This window comes from Theropithecus gelada, chromosome 20 (assembly GCF_003255815.1).
Source record: "Theropithecus gelada isolate Dixy chromosome 20, Tgel_1.0, whole genome shotgun sequence".
Classification (NCBI taxonomy): Eukaryota; Metazoa; Chordata; class Mammalia; order Primates; family Cercopithecidae; genus Theropithecus; species Theropithecus gelada.
Genome location: NC_037688.1, coordinates 70,985,683 through 71,006,225, shown reverse-complemented (window position 1 = coordinate 71,006,225; position 20,543 = coordinate 70,985,683). Strand labels below are relative to the sequence as shown.

The 20,543-nt window shown below is 42.5% G+C and overlaps 1 protein-coding gene across 5 annotated transcripts in view; it reads right to left on the bottom strand.

Annotated features, from left to right (window-relative positions):
- TXNDC11 (thioredoxin domain containing 11) overlaps positions 1-20,543 on the bottom strand; it is a 65,308-nt gene that overhangs the window by 31,496 nt on the left and 13,269 nt on the right. For all 5 annotated transcript variants that reach the window (XM_025369527.1, XM_025369528.1, XM_025369530.1 and 2 more), the window contains one exon: positions 11,085-11,178. In XM_025369527.1, the coding sequence (XP_025225312.1) occupies positions 11,085-11,178 (94 nt within the window). The remainder of the gene's footprint in view (positions 1-11,084; positions 11,179-20,543) is intronic.

Below are 20,543 nucleotides of genomic sequence, written 5' to 3'. Positions count from 1 at the left end.
GGTAGCCCTCAGGGGAAGGAAGGACTCTGCAAACTAAATATATCCACTGAGAAACCTCCTCCACCCCATTTCAGGCTGTTCTTAAGGTCTAACACAGGAGTCAGCTAGATGAGGTCTCTGTCACATGTTCTCTTTTTCCCCTCCAAACAATGCTTTAAAAATGTAAAAAACATTCTTAGCTCCCAGGCCTACAAAAATAGGCCAAGGGCCATTGCTTTTTCAAGATGATGTGTCCCTTACAGGTAACTAGGGCAAAGCTCCCTTATTTTACAGATGGGAAACCTGAAACCTGAAGGCCAGTGAGAAAACGCCGCTGGGCCATGATTACACCAGGATACTTGCTATTAAAATGACTACAGGGCCAGGCGCAGTGGCTCATGCCTGTAATCCCAGCACTTTGGGAGGCCAAGGTGGGTGGACTGCTTGAGCCCAGGAATTCAAGAGCAGCCAAGGCAACATGGCAAAACCTCATCTCTACAAAAATTAGCTGAGTGTGATGGCATGAGCCTGCAGGAAGATCACCTGAGCCTGGGAAGTTGGAAGCTGTAATGAGTCATGACTGTGCCACTGCACTCTAGCTTGGGCAACAGAGTGAGACCCTGTCGAATAAATAAATAAACATTAAATAAGATAAAACGACTTCAGGACTCACTGGCCCCTGCCTATCTATGCTTATTGTTAGGAAGATACCACTAAAGCCCAGGGAAAACTAGAAACCAAGACAGGCTGCTAAGCAGAAGACACAGCCTGTTTGTCTATTAGTGCAACAGGAGCTCCAAGAAAGAAGCTGGGGTAATGAGAATCACAGGACATCCAGTGTGCCGGACGTCACGCTAGGTAGTCAAGAGTTATCAATCCACAGAACTTCCCCTAGGCCTTGAAAAATTAGGAAGGCAGACGTTAGCCAGGGAAACACATGACATTTAAAGCAGTATCACAGGCAAAGCCAAGAGGGAATCACCGTATCATACCACCTGCTGCACCTCAGTAAAGCAGAGGAGCTGCAGAGAAAACAGAGTAAGGGTGGAGTAAGTGAGCTCTGCACCAGGGTTCTCATCTCAGCTCCCGTATTTACCGGCATGTGACGGTACCGGCTTCCTGTTGCTGCTGTAAAAAATAACGGCAGACACAAATGTATTTTAAAATTCTGGATGTCAAAAGTCCAAAATGAGTCTCACTGGGCTAAAATCAACCCTGGCCTGTTAGCAAGTCATGTTCCTTTGGGAGGCTCTAGGAGAGAATCCATTTCCTTGACTTTTCCAGCTCCAGAGGTCACCCACATCCCTTGGTTTGTGGCCCTTTCCTCCTTCAAAGCCAGTGACAACTGGACTGTCGGTCTCACATTACACTCCGTTATTTTACCTCCAATTTTCATTCTTAAGAATCCTTCTGATTACACTGAGCCCACCCCAGTAACACAGGATAACCTCAGGGCCAGCTGATGAGCAATCTAATTCTCTTTGCTACCTTAATTCCTCCTTGCCATGTATCTAACCTATTCACAGGTTCTAGTAAGTAAGAAGTGGAGCTTTTTAAGGAGCCCTTAGGAGCCCTGCCTACTACATTAACCCCCAAGTTAACAACCTCCTCGAAGCTTCAGTTTCTTCATCTGTGAAACTGGAATAATAAACAGTTCCTACTTCAAAGGGTGACAGTGAAGACTGTCATTCAGGTAAAGTGACTGGCTATGGAAGTGCTCAGTCAAGTATCAGCTTATCTGGTTCAACTGTATATAAAAGGTGGCCAAGGACAGACTAGAACTGGGCCTTTCTGCATGGAGTTGTGTGACTGTAAGTTTCTGACTTTATTATGTGATCCCTAAGATTCTTCTCTAAGATTGTAATGCTTCTGGTTCTTTATCTAGGAGTCTTATCAACTTCCAAATATGAAAAAAACAAACTTGGAGAAATAGGATCAACACCCACACCCATACTCTTTTAAAAGAGGACAAGTTTAAAAGGGTAGAAAATATCACTAAATAATTAGAAAGTTAAGGTGCAATTTTTCAAATACCTGGGATCGAGGAATCAAAATCTCTCTACATGAACACGAAATTTGGCTCTGAGCTTCCTGAAGCCAAAGCACAAGTGAACACACCTGTTGCTTTCCCCCGCCCCATCAATCTTCCACTCTGCATGTGGTTTCTTCCACCCTTACCTGCAGGCTGACCCTCCCACCCCCAAGCACCCATCTCCACTGAGTCATCTTCCCATCTCCACTGAGTAAGGAAGGCTGTCACAGACCCATCACCAAATTCTCATTGTGAGCAACCCTACTTCTTGGCCACACTGGCTGGTGGCTCCTGCTGATGGCAGGAAATGAGGTGCATTCATCATTACAGCTATATCACACACCAGATCCTCAAATGGTTGTTGAATTATTTAATAAGAAATCATAGTTCTGATTCTAACCTCAAGTGCTGGAAGGACCTTTTTTGGCCTTAGTTCTTATTTACAAGACTTAAGAAATAAGTCATGGAGGGGCACAGTGGCTTACGCCTTTAACCATACCACTTTTTGAGGCTGAGGTGGCTGGACTGCTTCAGCCCAGGAGTTCAAGATCAGCCAGGGCAACATGATGAAACCACATCTCTACAAAAAAATAGAAAAATTTGGCCAGGCGGGGTGGACGCCGCCTATAATGCCAGCACTTTGGGAGGCTGAGGTGGTCGGATCACCTGAGGTCAGGAGTTCGAAACCAGCCTGACCAACATGGAGAAACCCCATTTCTACTAAAAAAAAAAAAAAAAATTAGTTGGGCGTGATGGCACATGCCTGTAAATCCCAGCTACTCGGGAGGCAGGAGAATCACTTGAACCCAGGAGGCGGAGGTTGCAGTAAGCCAAGATCGTGCCATTGCACTCTAGCCTGGGCAACAAGAGTGAAACTCTGTCTCGGGGGGGAAAAAATTGCCAGGCGTGGTGGTGCATGCCTATAGTCCCAGCTCCCTGGGGGGCTGAGGTGGGAGGATCACCTGAGCCTGGGGAGGTTGAGGCTGCAGTGAGCCATGATTGGCACTCCAGCCTGGGCAACAGAGCAAGACTCTGTCTCAAAAAAAAAAAAGAAAAGAAAAGAAATCATAACGGAAATAAAAGCATCTCCCATAAAATACACAAGGATTCCTTTGCTAAAATAATGGCAACTGACTTAAAAAGTCAGGTTTTTTTTTTGTTGTTGTTTGTTTGTTTTTGTTTTTTTGACAGAGTTTTGCTCTTGTTGCCCAGGCTGGAGTGCAATGGCATGACTTCAGCTCACCACAACCTCCGCCTCCCAGGTTCAAGCGATCCTCCTGTCTCAGCGTCCCGAGCAGCTAGGATTACAGGCATGTGCCACCATGCCCAGATATTTTTGTATTTTTAATAAAGACCAGGTTTCTCCATGTTGGCCAGGTTGGTCTCAAACTCCTGACCTCAGATGATCCACCCGCCTTGGCCTCCGAAAGTGCTGGGATTACAGGCACGAGCCACAGCACCCGGCCCAAAGTATGAAATTTTTAATATATTTATTCTAATCTGATTTAGTCAGTACCTAGAAGGGTCTCAATGCAGGCAGATAGTTAGAAAAAGATTCCCCCCATGAGTGGGTATAGTGACAACAAATGAAATTACCCAAGAAAACAAAACGATCCTAGAACCCATTCCACTTGCTGAGAACTGTTAGACTCAATGTCTGGTCCAAAGACCCAAGAGTTAGGTCCAAAAACCTGAGAAAATAAAGCAATCTCCAAGCCAGGCTTGCTTGTCAGTCCCTTGTTTTTCTAATGCCTTTTAAAATGTCACATACAGAGTAAGAAAACCCTAGCCTTCAGCTCTCTCTCTCTCTTTTTTTTTTTTTTTTTGAGACAGGGTCTCACTTTTGTCACCCGGGCCAGAAAGCAGTGGCATGATCTCAGCTCACTGCAGCCCTGACCTCCTAGGTTCAAGCGATCCTCCCACCTCAGCCCCTACGTACCTGCAACTACAGGCTACTTTTTGTATTTTTTGTAGCGATGGGGTTTCACCACACTGTGAAAGGCGGGTCTCAAACTCCTGAGCTCAAGGGATCCACCTGCCTCAGTCTCACAAAGTGCTAGGATTACAGGTGTGAGCCACCACGCCCCGCCAAGATCTCTTGATGCTGTATAAAATCTCACAATCTGACAGAATAGTGCTCCAGAAAAGCTTTCTTCATGCATAAGGTCTTGGAGGAGGGCACTTTTTGTGTGTACTGACTCAGTTCCACAAGCAAATCTCAGCAGCATCAGACGCCACCTGGTGGACTAAAGAGACACTACGCCGGAATCAAAGTTCTTCCTCCATTTAATACATTTCCTCTAAAACACTATTTCACAGAGGGAGTTCCTCAGAAAACTAATGCTACAAGATTTCCTCATCAACTGAGTTTAGGAATTCCCAAAGGTGAAAGAAAGGAGTGGAAATAGTATCTTTAGTTAACAGTTTAGTGTGGCCGGGAGCAGTGGCTCACTCCTGTAATCCCAGCTCTTTGGGAGGATTGCCTGAGCTCAGGAGCTTGAGACCACCCTGGGCAACACAGTGAAACCCCATGTCTACTAAAATACAAAAAAATTGGCCAGGCATAGTAGCGTGTGCCTGTAGTCCCAGCTACTCGGGAAGCTGAGGCAGGAGAATTGCTTGAACCCGGGAGGCGGAGGTTGCATTGAGCAGAGAACGTGCGTCTCAAAAACAAAACAAAACAAAAAAATTTAGTGCATTTCCAAGATGACATTTAGGTACCATGTGAATTCAATTTGATCTCTACCAAAAAAAAAAAATTGTTTTAACTTGCTGATGTGGTGGTGCATACCTGCAGTTCTAGCTACTCAGAAGGCTGAGGCAGAAGGATTGCTTGAGCCCAGGAGTTCAAGGTTACAGAGACCACCACTGCATTCCAGCCTCGGCAACAAAGTGAGACCCTGTCTTGGCAAAAAAAAAAAAAAAAAAGAACCAGGCAGGGAAATTCCTACACTATGGTCTATGGAGCCTGAAGGGACGGGCACAAGAAGTGGAGAAAGTGGTGAGAGGGGATCCAAAGTGATGTTTAAAATCCCGTAGCTAAAATCTTTCTCACGTGTCCTTTACCAGTCATTCATTCACCCTCTTAGCTACAACTATGCTCAGGCAGGGTATGGAGTTATAGGAGCAATAAAACAAAACTCTGCCATCAAGGTCCTTAGTAAATATTATCTGAACAAATTAGATCCTATTCTGGTGGGAGAGAGATTCAGTCCATTAGACAGGGAGAAACCCATGTGTTACAAACAGAAGCAGGTAGGAGGTGCACAGGAAAGGGGAAGAGAGAGACTGTGCCTGCTGGTCAGTCAATGACATCATTTCTTGTGTGGATGTTTTTACTAGAATAGGTAAAATACTTATCTGAGGTGCTTTCAGCCAGATGGCTTCGTTTCTAATTAAGGTATAAAGACTATTATTTAACTTACACACAAAGTATTTCTTTACTTAATCACTTTACTCACACACAAAATATTTCACATGATTTGACCTTATAAAGATTTATATACTTACCTCTAATCCTCCCCAAATTTACAGATAAACAAACTCAAACACAGAAAGGTTAAATATTTTGTTCCAAGTTTACAGACCCCACCAGGAGCAGACAAAGGGTAAGGACCAGGCACTCCTTGCTCCCAGCCCACTGTTTTTCTCCCTAAACTGCACTGCAAGCCCTTTTGTAGATCGGATGAAAAACAGGGTCAGAATTTGCTGCAAATCTTCTCTTTTAAAAAAGCCACTGAATTATAGTAGAATATAACAACATTTTACCAGAACACATTTTTACAGCAAATAATGAAATAATCATCAGATTTTTAAAAATCAAGCAAGCAACTTCAGAATATGACCCCTCTACCAAATTTTCTTTTGGCAATAAAGTAGCCTCTCTGCCAAGATCAAATGTAAAAATGTTCCAAGAGGAACAGCCTTTGCAGTCCTGGAAGAATACAGAAGTATAAGAGAGCTGATTTCCTCCAGGCTTTTCAAACATACACAAAGATTGCCAGCTCACAATTAATCATCTAGCACCGTGAAACGATTAAACATTAATGAGAGGTATGTAAAACCTACTATAAAAAATTAAAAGGAAGTTTTGAATAAATGAATAATCATGCTGTGAACCTAGAAAGGAAAGCTAAATGTTATGAACATGTCAATTATCTTCAAGTCAATTTATATATTTAACATAATTTCAACAAAATTCCAGCCAAAGGCAAGGATGGACATAAAAGAATATTCCACAAAACACAAGAACTAGAAGAAGTCCAGACTTGACCAAGTAATAGCAATTTACAAAGCAAGAACTTAGATTGTTTACTCAGACAAAAATAGGTATCTAGACCAAAATAAATCACAGAAATAGACCCAAATGCATGGAAAAATATGTTCTGTAGTAAAGCAGAAATCATCAAGGTTAGAGAGAAAGGAAACATCATTTTATAAATGAGAGGGGGAAAAAAATCAACTGTGCTCTATATTTTAAGCCAAAGTAAAGCCAGGGAGCATAAAGTGCTAAATAATTTTTAAATTTAAAAAAGAAGAAAATAAACTAATATAGTCATCAGATTTTCAGGAAAAAAGAAAAAAGGAAAACTAACCAGAAGGCTGGGCACAGTGGCTCATGCCTGTAATCCCAGCACTTTGGGAAGCTGAGGTGGGTGGATCACTTGAGGTCATGAGTTTGAGATCAGCCTGGCCAACATGGCAAAAAACTGTCTCAACTAAAAATACAAAAATTAGGTGGGATGGTGGTGGGTGCCTGTAGTCCTAGCTACTTAGGAGGCTGAGGCATCAGAATCCCTTGAACCTGAGCCGAGGTTGCAGTGAGCTGAGATCACGCCACTGCACTCCAGCCTGGGCAAAAGAGAGAGACTCCAACTCAAAAAAAAAAAAAAGAAAAGAAAAAAAAAAAAGGCTAACACAATAATGGACAGAAATATGTGCAAGAGTTCCTGTCCACAGCACCTAACAGCTGGGCCAAGGTAAACTGACAGACGAGCACTAAGGCCGAGCCTTGGAGAAAAAAGGAAACAGTTAAAACAACAAGAGAAGGCAGTTACTGTTACAGTGCTGAGGTGGGAAGTGAATTTCCTTTCTTTTACTGTGTAAAAATAGCAAATGTTAGACAAGTTTTGTTAAGTGGGGGGTAAAGGACCACAGAACCTGATGTTACAACCCAAGCCTCGCATGCTGAGGGGCAGGAATAAGCTCTCCTCACAGCACACCCTACAGCCCTGTGATGCTTCAGACGTGGTACACTCACAAATTATTTATGCACTGATGACCAGCTAGCTTCAAAAAACAAATGTAGAACTTGCAAGTGGCCTGGCTATTTCTAAGACAATTAAAAAAAAAATCATTAAGGCAGGGCAAAGGCATGTGCATTGTATAAATGCTTGTGGCCTGCTGAACCAAGGTATCTGCTTTCTGCTACAACAGTCTAAACACTTCTTCAGTTCAGCTCTCTATAACTAAATGTTAGATGTGTCAAATGTTTCTCCAGCCTTGATCTGTATACACAATCTAAACATGACATTGACCTAGAATTTAATTCGAAACTGTATCTTTTTTTTTTTAAGCGTGCATGTGTGTTTCTCCTACCTCCTACTGCACATCTGCTGTTAAGGAAAATACCATTTGACTTCAGGGTAGAAGAAAGGGAGAAAAACCCCAGATGCCCAAGACAAGATTTACTGTAGGGAATCCTTCATAGTGCACATATTACAGAAAATAATCATTTCCAAATGTGTGAATTTAGCCACAAAAAAATGGGGTGAAAAGGATTAATCAGAATTCATCTCGGCTCCTGCAAACTTGCATATGCAACAGAATTTTACAAGATCCAACTAGAATCACAGGATAGGGAAGAGACGCAGAGAAGGTAAATCAGACCACATTTATTATGAAAACAACTTGCATATAAATTTGTCAAAAAAAAATTTTTTTTTTTTTGAGACGGAGTCTCGCTCTTGTTGCCCAGGCTGAAGTGCAGTGGCACGATCTTGGCTCACCACAACCTCTGCCTCCTGGATTCAAGCGATTCTTCTGCCTCATCATCCCAAGTAGCTGAGATTACAGGCATGTACCACCACGCCTGGTTAATTTTGTATTTTTAGTAGAGACGGTTTCTCCATGTTGGTTAGGCTGGTCTCGAACTCCTGACCTCAGGTGATCCGCCCATCTCGGCCTCCCAAAGTGCTGGGATTGCAGGTGTGAGCCACCATGCCCGGCCAGGTATAAATTTGTCAAAATTAGTGATTTGACCAAGGAGGTTCATTTTGTACCTCTGAGTAATTTTTAACCATTTATCTCTTTCAACCTTGTTTTATTTATCACTATTTACCCTTCTTTTGCTTAAAGAAAGGAGAAAAAAGCTACTGTCTCGTATTAGAAGGGTATTCCTAAAAGGAGCACCATTTTAGAAACCTCTGAATGAAAAAATAATTTAAAATGAGTAATGTATTTCTAATATGGCATAGCAGCACATAATACAAGCCAATCAAATAACAAAACATGCTTCTACGACCTTGAAATGGCCTCTTCAGCTTACAAACTTGAATGCTACCATCACTTTAGTGACTGACTCTAGGTTACCCTTTTATATAATCTTCATTAAGGTCTGTCTTCTTCTGTGAAGGGCTTTATTTAATTTTCCATGAAGATCTTTGAATGCTTATTTAAGTTGCTTATCTTAAGCTTATTTAAGTTGGCAGTATTTTGTTTTCAAAGTTCAAACTTTTATTTGCTAAGTCTTCTTAGTCACTTGAAACTGTGCAGCTCAAAGTCTTTCAATTAGACAGACATACTTATATGACAGCTTGATTTTCTCCCCCTATGTCTCCCAGACAATGTGAATATAGTAGATTCTCTGTGCTTTTAAATAAAACCTTCAAGGTATATATTTAAATGGCCAGTCATATAATTGTATCATAAATACTGTTTTAATATTCCAAAAATAAAAATAATAAAAGAATAATTACATATTTTTGGTTGATCTCCTGGGGGAAGATGGTAGGGCCATTAATGTGATCAGTTGCTTGGCAAAGACTGACTGAGCCCCTGCTTTATGCCAGGCTATACAGAAAGAACTCTAACATGAGGAACATGGTCCCTACCCTCAGAAATCTTACAGTCTAGGGAAAAAGACATTAAATAAATCATCTTGTAACCACATATATAAATGCAATCTGTGTTAACTGTTACAAAAGAAACAACAGGGTACCCAAGTTAGACTGGGGTAGAGGTTTCAGTTATTTAATTGTGGAAGTGATATTTGAGCTGGGCCCTGACAGGTGGAGAACTGGGACCTAGGGGTGGAGGCACATTCCAGGAAGAAGGACTAGCATGTGCAAAGGCCACAGTCCGAGGAAGGAGGAGTGAGTGGATACCAGTTACGTGTCCACTGGTCTGGTCTAGGTGTGGGTGAAGGGGCGCAGACTAGAGTGGTAACAAAGGGGATGGAGACAAGCGAGCAGATGAGAATGGATCTGACACAGAACTGACAGACTGTAGAGTTAGGACTGAGAGAGAGCATAGAACAACATAAAACAATTGGGAGAATATGACCTTTCACTTAAAAACCAGGACACCAAACAATATACAATTCAACTAAGTCCAAAGAAAAATACAGATATGAGAAGCTGGCAGTATCCCATGCTGTAAAGTGACATGAGTTTTATACCTGGAAAAATACTTCTCAAAAGAAATGCATTGCTAAATTACAACCTATCTAACTGACAGACAAAATAACCACTAAAAATGCTGACAAAAACCTTTAACTATACATACAGAAAAAGATTATGATATAACAAATTTTGAAGTACAAAATATATAATTACAGATACAACGTGAAGTTCTCTTTCTCTCTTTCTCTCTCTCTCTCTCTATATTTTTGTTTTGTTTTGTTTTTAGGTTTTTTTTTTTTTTTTGAGACAGAGTCTTGCTCTGTCACTCAGGCTGGAGTGCAATGGTGTGATCTCGGCTCACTGCAACCTCCGCCTCCCGGGTTCAAGGGATTCTCCTGCCTCAGCCTCCTAAGCAGCTGGGACTACAGGCGTGTGCGACCACGCCTGGCTAATTTTTGTATTTTTAGTAGAGACAGGGTTTTGTCATGTTGGCCAGGCTGTTCTCAAACCCCTGACCTCAGGTGATCCGCCCGCCTTGGCCTTCCAAAGTGCTGGGATTACAGGTGTGAGCCACTGCACCCAGCATATAGAAATATAAATATAAATAAACAAATATATATATATATATATATATTTGAGACAGGATATTACTCTTTTCCCCAGGTTGCAGTGCAGTGGCACGATCTCGGCTCACTGCAACCTCTGCCTCCTGGGTTGAAGCGATTCTCCCACCTCAGCCTCCTGAGTAGCTGGGATTACAGGTGTGCACCACCACACCTGCCTAATTTTTGTATTCTTTGTAGAGATGGGGTTTTGTCATGTTGGCCAGGCTGATCTCAATCTCCTGGACTCAAGTAATCCACCTGCCTCAGCCTCCCAAAGTGCTGGGACTACAGGCATGAGCCACTGCGCCCAGCCTCAAGCTATATTATTAGAAAGCTAAACATTTGAGAGACTATATGTGAAATAGAACAGTATTTCCTGTTTGCTAATGATGGAACATTAAACAGTGTAATTATTAAAAATACAGTGACGGCCAAGCGCAGTGGCTCATGCCTGTAATCCCAGCACTTTGGGAACCGAGGCAGGTGGATCACCTGAGGTCAGGAGTCCGAGACCAGCCTGGCCAACATGGTAAAACCCCATATCTACTGAAAATACAAAAATTAGCCAGGCATGGTGGCAGGTGCCTGTAGTTCCAGCTACTCAGGAGTCTGAGGCAGGAGAATCACTTGAACCCGGGACACAGATTCCAGTGAGCCAAGATCATGCCACTGCACTGCAGCCTGGGCGACAGAGTAAGACTCCATCTAAAAATAAATAAAATAAATAAAAATACATTGAGAAAAGGAATCAAGCAAAGTAGAATATATATTAATAATAATACATGGAAAAGATGTAAATATCAATTCTACTGAAGTACCAATGTCTTAATATGAATCATTTTTTACCTTTCTTTAATGAATGTAATGCTGAGGTGAAGAAGGTCAAATAACCAGGAGGCTGGGGTGAGCCGCTGAACTCAAAGTACCCGAGTACTCCAGGCTGCAGGAAAAAGAGCAGAATTAGGTAAGTGAGGCACTGTCAGCCACAGTGTAATGGAGGGTATTTTAAAGCAAGAAAGACATATTATAATTTAACAATTAATGCATCTTGTTGCATTTCCTTTTTTCAAAAAGCCTAAGCACATGAGAAAAATTTCAGGTTGGGGTTGAACATCCCCTCCATTTAAACAACAAACAGGGTAAGGGATGGAGTTGCAGCAGCTTTGACAGGATTGCACAGTGGTCATTCAGGGGCATTCAAAGCTGAAACTTCCTTCTGTCCCCACGAGTAGGTCTTTCCATACCCTGTTGACAGTACAATTCTCCCAGACTCAAAACTTCATCAGTAAGTTATGTCCTCAATCGCTTTTAACAACTCCAGACAAGCAGTGGCAATAATTTTCTTTTAACCTTTCTTAAGTTTCTTCTTGAATTGCTTTCTCTCATTGACTCCAAACATACCTTCACACTTTGCTGGAAATCAGGGTTAATCTTCACCTGTAATCAAGCCCCTTCAATGGGAAACAAACCATAGAACCGCCCCCCTCAAAACCCAGCATTCCACAGTGGCAACTCTCCTTTCCCTCAGGTCTGCAGAGGACCTACCTCCAGCCCTCTGGGCTCCTCCACCCTACATACTCATTTCCACCTGCTCATTCCATTCCTCTAAGCTGGGCGTAGAACTCTCCTACATTCTGCCAAACCAATTAACTGTCCCCTACCAGATACGTTCTGCCTTCCTGTTTACAATCACTTCTTCCTTCTTTGAAGGCCCTATGGCACTCATTCAGTCAGGTTTTGTTCTGTAATAATCGTATCTGCCTTAAAAGTCAAACTGTGAGATCCCTGAGGAAAGAGTGCTGGACTTGGAGTCAGAAGACCTAAGCTCAAGACTGAGATCTAGTGGCTGAAAGAACAGCCTCAAGAGAACCCTTCAATATGAACCCTCAGTTGCCTGATGTGGAAATAGGAACAATTCTTCACAGGGTTAGGCAAAGAGCAAGCCTGATGAACCGTAAAGCACTAGGCAAATGAAAAGAATCCTTTTAAGCCCAAAAGCACTTGGCACCACACTCTATATTAGTAAGTCATTGCGGAAGCGAACTTGATCACTGAAACAAAATTGCATCCAAAACTTAGGGTAGAAATTTAATCTGTTGGTAAAATTTAAAATCAGTATGCTATATAAAAGAGGAAACTTCTGGCCGGGTGCAGTGGCTCACGCCCATAATCCCAGCACTCTGGGAGGCCAAGGCAGCACCTGAGGTTGGGAGTTCGAGACCAGCCTGACCAACATGGAAAAACCCTGTCTCTATTACAAATACAAAATTAGCTGGGCGTGGTGGCACATGCCTGTAATCCCAGCTACTAGGGAGGCTGAGGCAGGAAAATCTCTCGAACCTGGGAGGTGGAGGTTGCGGCGGTGAGCTGAGATTGTACCATTGCACTCCAGCCTGGGCAGCAAGAGTGAAACTCTGTCTCAAAAAAAAAAGAAAAAAAAAAAAAGAGGAAATTTCTGATCTGTAGTGGAATATACTATCTTTCCAATCTAAACCACTTGCTTGTTCTAAGATTCAACTGTAAATGAATCAACTGGTTTTCATTCTGATAGAAACTTAACATCTAGGCTGGGTGCAGTGGCTCACACTTGTAATCCCAGCACTTTGGGAGACCTAGGTGGGAGGATCATTTGAGGTCAGGAGTTCGAGACCAGCCTGGTCAACATGGCGAAACCCCGTCTCTATTAAAAAATACAAAAATTAGCCAGGTGTGGTGGTACGTGCCTGTAGTCGCAAATACTCAGGAAGCTGAGGCAAGAGAATCCCTTGAACCCTGGGGGCGGAGGTTGCAGCGAGCTGAGATCATGCCCCTGCACTCCGACCGGTGGGGGACAGCGCAAGACTCCATCTCAAAAAAAAAAAAAAAAGAAAAGAAAAGGCCGGGCGCGGTGGCTCAAGCCTGTAATCCCAGCACTTTGGGAGGCCGAGGCGGGTGGATCACGAGGTCAGGAGATCGAGACCATCCTGGCTAACATGGTGAAACCCCGTCTCTACTAAAAATACAAAAAACTAGCCGGGCGTGGTGGCGGGCGCCTGTAGTCCCAGCTACTCGGAGGCTGAGGCAGGAGAATGGCCTGAACCTGGGAGGCGGAGCTTGCAGTGAGCCGAGATCGCGCCACTGCACTCCAGCCTGGGTGACACAGCGCGAGACTCCGTCTCAAAAAAAAAAAAAAAAGAAAAGAAAAGAAAAGAAAAAAAAAAGAAACAGAGTCTCACTCTGTTGCCCAGGCTCACACCTGTAATCCCAGCACTTTGGGAGGCTGAGGCAGGAGGATCACTTGTGGTCAGTTCAAGACCAGCCTGGCCCTCATGGTGGAACCCCATCTCTATTGAAAATACAAAAATTAGCCAGGCTTGGTGGTGCATGCCTGTAATCCAGCTACTCGAGAGGCTGAGGCATGAGAACTGCTTGAACCAGGGAGGTGGAGGTTGCAGTGAGCCAAGATCGTGCCACTGCATTCCGGCCTGGGCAACAGAAAGACTCTGTCTCAAACAAACAAACACAAAACTATGAACTAAGAGAAACAGTGCGCAACATTCAGAGTAGAATTTTACAAACAATATGACAATGTCGGGTACCAGCATTCTACAATTCTGTCAAAATGCTCAAGTTTTCTGTCATCTGGCAATTTTACTTAACTCTCTTCTTCCCCCTAAAAGATTCCTGAGCCTTTCCCCATCCCATTTAAATTTAAAACAATTTTGTTACCAAGCTGTTAGGAATAAATGAATGAATGTATGCTAAATAAGTGTTCTTAAATGGATACAGAAATTCACAAAAAGATTCTTAAAATATTTTGCCTGCAGATAGAAGATAAGAGTTTGAAATAATAATACTCTTAGCATTTGGTGAGTAAATTATACGGCACAAGTCAAACGAATCTGTCAAGTGCTTTAAAAAATAAAAAAGAGGCCAGCAGCTGGCTCATGCCTGTAATCCCTTCAGATCACTTGAGGCCAGGAGTTTAAGGCCACCCTGGCCAGCCTGGTGAAACCCCGCTCTACTAAAAATACAAAAATTAGCCGAGCATGATAGTGGGTGCCTGTAGTTGCAGCTACTTGGGAGGCTGAGGCAGGAGAATTGCTTGAACCTGGGAGGTGGAGGTTGCAGTGAGCAGAGATCACACCACTGAACTCCAGACTGTGGAAGAGAGTGAGACTCTGTCTCAAAAAACCAAATAAATAAATAAGAAAGCAACCACTATTGATGTAGAAGCTACCAATACCTAACACAATGATGTCCAAACAATACTGAAATTAGAGGAGCCAGAAAATCAGTCACTGAAAATTAAATTACCATTGCTCAGTCCTATTCCCTTTCCAATCAACTTAATATCCACTGAAATTAAAATGACACTGGCCAGGTGTGGTGGCTTATGTCTGTAATCCCAGGACTTTTGGGGGCTGAGATGGGAGGATCACCTGACCTCAGGAGTTCAAGACCAGCCTGGGCAATATGGCAAGATCTCATCTCTACAAAGTAAAAATAAAAATGACACTGGTTCTGTTAGAATACGTTGTTCACAGTAATCGACTTCATTTTCCTCTCTGTATTTAAATTGGCAGGAAGAACATTCGAGGAAGAGGGATTCCACAATTGGAGTAACTGAAGTAAGCAGAATTTCTTTTTTCTTTTTTTGAGACAGAGTCTTTCTCTGTCGCCAAGGCTGGAGTGCAGTGGCGCGATCTCGGCTCACTGCAATCTCTGCCTCCCGGGTTAAAGCAATTCTCCTGCCTCAGTCTCCCAAGTAGCTGGGATTACAGGCGCCTGCCACCATGTCCGGCTAATTTTTTGTATTTTTAGTAGAGACGGGGTTTCACCATGTTGGCCAGGCTGGTCGTGAACCCTGATCTCATGATCTGCTCGCCTCGGCCTCCCAAATCGCTGGGATTACAGGCGTGAGCCATGGGGCCCGGTAGAATTTCTTAACATGGTTTGCAAGGAAATGACATAGAGCTCTTAATCTCCCTTTATGGGATCTCCTGGCAAGTTCATTTCAGTTTTTTAGCTACATTCATCATTTATAAGGTAAACACTGTAGTGCTTACCTGGATAGAAAATTCTAGACCCTATCCTGCCTCAATATTGTGACTATCATACACAGAATAATCCCAGTTCTGCAGAATAAATGTGAATGACCCAATTAATAACAGGAAAGGGCAAAACTCTGCTGCTTCAGAGCCATGGCATCATCCTTTATCCATATTTATTCTTTTAAGTATTCATTTAAAAAAAAAAAAGCTACAGCCAAATTAAGGAGCCAATATCTTTAAAATGTTCTATCATGAAAGAAAAAAGTTTCAAAAAATGACATTAAATAGTTAAATGTTTGAAGTTGTAAGCCCTAGGTAGATACTGAAGTTTCAATTCAGGAACCTTAAATATCGCTTTGAGGAAGGAACATGATAGACAAGAATTTGGGGAGCCACAAGGCTGGGCTATCATCCAGTCTCCACGTAGGTAAATCACAGCCTCCCTGTACCTTAGCTTCTTAATCTGTTCGAAGGATCTACAATTTCCATCTACCTCACACGGCTGTTTGGAACATTAGAAATAAGCACTTGAAAACTAAAGAGCACTTGACAATGCATAGTTTATGCTTTACTTCTTTGCTAATAACAACTAAAGTATTTCAGGGTTTACAAAGTTAAGAATTTTTAGTATTCACCCTTTCATGTCTTTCTACGATGTTGAAGTAAATTAAAGGCAAAACTGTTGTCCTAGAAATTGTTTCTGGGCTCAGAGTCTTGTCTTTGTTTTGTTTTGAGATGGGGTCTCACTCTGTCACCCAGGCTGGAGTGCAGTGGTGCCATCATAGCTCACTGTAACCCCAAACTCCTGGGCTCAAGCAATTCTCCAGCCTCAGCCTCCCAAGTAGCTGGGACTACAGGCATGTGCCACCATGTCTCGCTAATTTTTAACATTTTGTTAGAGAGACAGGGTCTTATTTTGTTGCCCAGGCTGGTCTTAAATTCCTGTTTTCAAGCAATCTTCCCACCTTGGCCTCCCAAAGTGCTGGGATTACAGGCCTGAGGCACCTCGCCGGACCTCTTAGAGTAATATTTTTCGAACATAAAACCATGGTTGATGATTAGCAATCTGATATTGGTAGGTTTGAGATATCTAAGCCAAATAAAATATTTTCCATTGGTTAAAAACTTCCACTCTTCGGCCGGGTGCGGTGACTCACGCCTGTAATCCCAGCACTTTGGGAGGCCGAGGCAGGCGGATCACGAGGTCAGGAGATCGAGACCATCCTAGCTAACACGATGAAACTCCGTCTCTACTAAAAATACAAAAAATTAGCCAGGCACGGCGGCACATGCCTGTAGTCCCAGCTACTCAGGAGGCTGAGGCAGGAGAATCGCTTGAACCTGGGAGGTGGAGGTTCTAGTGAGCCGAGATCACGCCACTACGCTCCAGCCTGGACAAGAGAGAGACTCCATCTCAAAAAAAAAAAAAAAAATTCCACTCTAAGTAATTCAGTATCAAATCATCTGAATAGGCCTTTGAAACAGTTCAACTATAGGATTTCTAAAAAAATAAATAAATAAAGATACAATTAGAACATTCCTTTTTCTAACAATAGAATAAGCATATATGAATAGAGTTCCATATACATATAACAACAGTTTACGTCAGCCGGGCACAGTGGCTTACACCTGCAATCCTAGCATTTTGGGAGGCTGAGGTGGGTGGACCGCTTGAGGCTAGGAGTTCAAGACCAGCCTGGTCAAATGGTGAAACCCCGTCTCTACTAAAAATACAAAAACAGCTGGGCGCGGTGGCACATGCCTGTAATCCCAGCTACTCAGGAGGCTGAGGCACGAGAATCGCTTGAACCCAGGAAGTGGAGGTTGCAGTGAGATGAGATTGTGCCACCACACTGGGAGACAGAGCGAGACTCGTCTCAAAAAAAAGTTTATGTCAGTAGAGAATATTATTTATTTCAAGACATCGTTGCTTCCCAAATAATGAATGCTAATTATATTATTTTCTAATGGTCCAAAATGCTCACAAATGTCTGAATTAGAGACAAATTTATAACTAACCAATATTTTTTTTCCTTCCTTAAAATCCAGATCCTACACAAGAAATTTTTTTTTAAACAAGCAGGAAATTATCACACACACTCCTACAAGATGTTACAAACACATCTAATAGACATTAAGTCAAGCAAAAAAACACAATCCTTCATTATGTCAAACCTTAGAAGTGCCATGAAAACATTAATTATTTTGACCCAATTTTGATATACTTAAATTTAAACACACTTGATACTGAAATCCATATTGATAAAAAACGTAAACTGAGATAAGGCTCTTGACCAAAACAAGTATCTTTCTTAGTAAGATGTCTTTAAATTAGCAAGCTCCTTCACATATTTAAACTGTATAGGGTTTTTTGTTTGTTTTTTGGAAAAAATAAGGAAAAAAAAATGAGTAAAAAGTTGAGTATCAGAGATAGCTCTAGTGATGACAATCTAACTCACCCCTAGCTATAATTCCCCCCGATAACTTTCCAGCATTCTCTAGTCAAGGCACTGTTTAGTTTTCATCTTCTCTCTACTGTCACCATTATAAGCAGATAAACTTTTAATTATTAAATTAAGGCCTTTTGAGAGCCACATGAAAAAAGATGTGTTTTCTTCCTCTTAAGGCCTTAATTGGGAAAACTCAATTATTCAGAGCAGTAGTTCTTAACTGGGGGAATTTTGCCCCCTAAGGGGTATTTGGCAAGGTCTGCAGATATTTTTGGTTGTCACAACTGAGGGCAGAAAAGGGTGCTACCAACATGCAGTGGGTGGAGGCCAGAGATACTGCTAAATATCCTGCCAAGAACAGGACAGTCCCCCAAACCACAGAATTATCTGACCTCCAATGTCAACTGTGCCAAGGTTGAGAAACCCAAACTTAGCAGAATATTCAAAAGCTGATTGTGCTCTACTCCAGGGACTCCAAAAATTCCTTAACTTTCCTAATCATTCAACCGTCAAAACCACGACAGTGGCTTCATTTCCTGATCGAGAATTCTGTGTCTATGTTATAGGCAATGTGTGTGAAACTGACACATTTTCTAGGCTGTGCTATTTGGTATATTTTGCAAGACAAATGGTTTCACAAGTGTCATGCTGGGCTTGACTAGTGAGTTATTTCACAATTAATCAAGTACTATCTATCTCTTGCTAATGAGACAATCTCATCTCAGTGAGAAGCCCAGCAAAAGATGACACTAACCTGATAAAAGCCACAGCTTTTGGGAGGAAGTCATTTTAAAGGCTGACAGAAGTGATCGAGGGACCCCATCTTGGTAGCACTCTTGTGGTTCCCATTTTAAAGGCAGTCCAGCTTAATCACTGTTGTACATCACTCTAATTCAGTGGGCTGCCAAAAAACTTTAATGTAATGTTTTAAATGTTATCAGCAGTAATATAATCAGATTAGTGAGTCTAACATGAACTCCAAATCAATACTTGGAGCACAGTCTTTTAAAGTACTGCTGGGCTGGGCACGGTGGTTCATGCCTGTAATCCCAGCACTTTGTGAGGCTGAAGCAGAAGGATCGCTTGAGCCAAGATGGCACCACCGCACTCCAGCCTAGGTGACAGAGTGAAACCCTATCTCAAAAAAATAAAATAATCCAGCCTGGCCAACAAATTGAAACCCCATCTCTACTAAAAATACAAAAAATTAGCCAGGTATGATGGTGCATGCCTGTAATCCCAGCTACTTAGGAAACTGAGGCAGAAGAATCACTTGAACTCAAGAGATGGAGGTTACAGTGAGCCAAGATCACGCCACTGCACTCCAGCCTGGGTAACAGAGTGAGACCATCTCTAAATAAATAAATAAATAAATAAATAAATAAATAAATAAATAAAATAGAGTACTGCTAAAAGCAGGTCTGTCTGACTCCTGATTCTTCACCATTTTGCTGTGCCATCTCGAGTCGCTCTGGCTGTAACCCACTGCAGATCCATGTCAAAACCCACTTATCACAACTTTACTATTAGAAGGAATCCCAAGGACACCCTGGCCCAGGCCCCTGATGCCCAGGAAGTAAGTAACCCGCCCCAAGTCACAGACCCAGTGAGTGTGCCAAAGGGATCAGGCCCCAGTACCCTGTCTCTTCATACAGCCCTCACCCACCAGCCTGCCCAGGGCAAACGAGAGGCAGGCCTCTGAGGTGCACAGACATCCATCTGCTATCTATGTAATTAAGGAATATTTATTCTGATGCATAGCTAAGAACTATAAGCAGAATAACTAGATATTCATACTGCTGCTTGGGGAATCTCTCCTAACATTTTACACATATGTAGAGTTTCTAACACGATTGAAAAAAGCTATACTGATGTTCTGGTGAAAAAATTTGTATCTAATCTACACAGAATATAAATAGTGCGAACAGTAAAATTCAACTAGCCACAATTCTAAACTGTCGGGAAGGTCTGGATTTACATGGTTTTTTATCTCTGTCAGATATTTACGGTCTTGATTTTGTCGTACCTAGGTATCTTTTTACTTGTACTCAAGTATGATTTTATACTTGCTCCAGTGAATTTTTTGCAACTACTTTTTTTTTTTTTTTTTTTTTTGAGATGGAGTCTCGCTGTGTCTCCCAGGCTGGAGTGCAGTGGCGTGATCTCAGCTCACTGCAAGCTCCGCCTCCCGGATTCACACCATTCTCCCGCCTCAGCCTCCCAAGTAGCTGAAACTACAGGCGCCCGCCACCACGCCCGGCTAGTTTTTTTTTTTGTATTTTTGGTAGAGACGAGGTTTCACCATGTTAGCCAGGATAGTCTCGATCTCCTGACCTCGTGATCCACCCGCCTCGGCCTCCCAAAGTGCTGGGATTACACGCTTGAGCCACCGCGCCCGGCCACAGAACTACTTTTACAATTTTTGAGGTTACATATTTTAATAATCCCAATACTGGCCTCACAATAAGAAGTCATTCTTAACTAGCATTAAAGATCCTATAGGGCTGGGCATGGTGGCTCATATCTGTAATCCCAACACTTTGGGAGGCCAACACGGGAGGATCACTTGAGGCCCAGAGTTCAAGACCAGCCTGGCCAACACGGCGAAACCCTCTTTAGTAAATACACAAAAATTAGCTGGGCGTGGTGGCACATGCCTGTAATCCCAACTACTTGGGTGGCTGAGGCACAAGAAGCATTTGAACCCGGGAGGGGAGGCTGCAGTGAGCTGAGATCACACTCCAGCCTGGGTGTCAGAGCAAGACTCTGTCTCAAAAAAAAAAAAAAAAAAAAAAAAAAAACAACTATAAAAATAATTTACC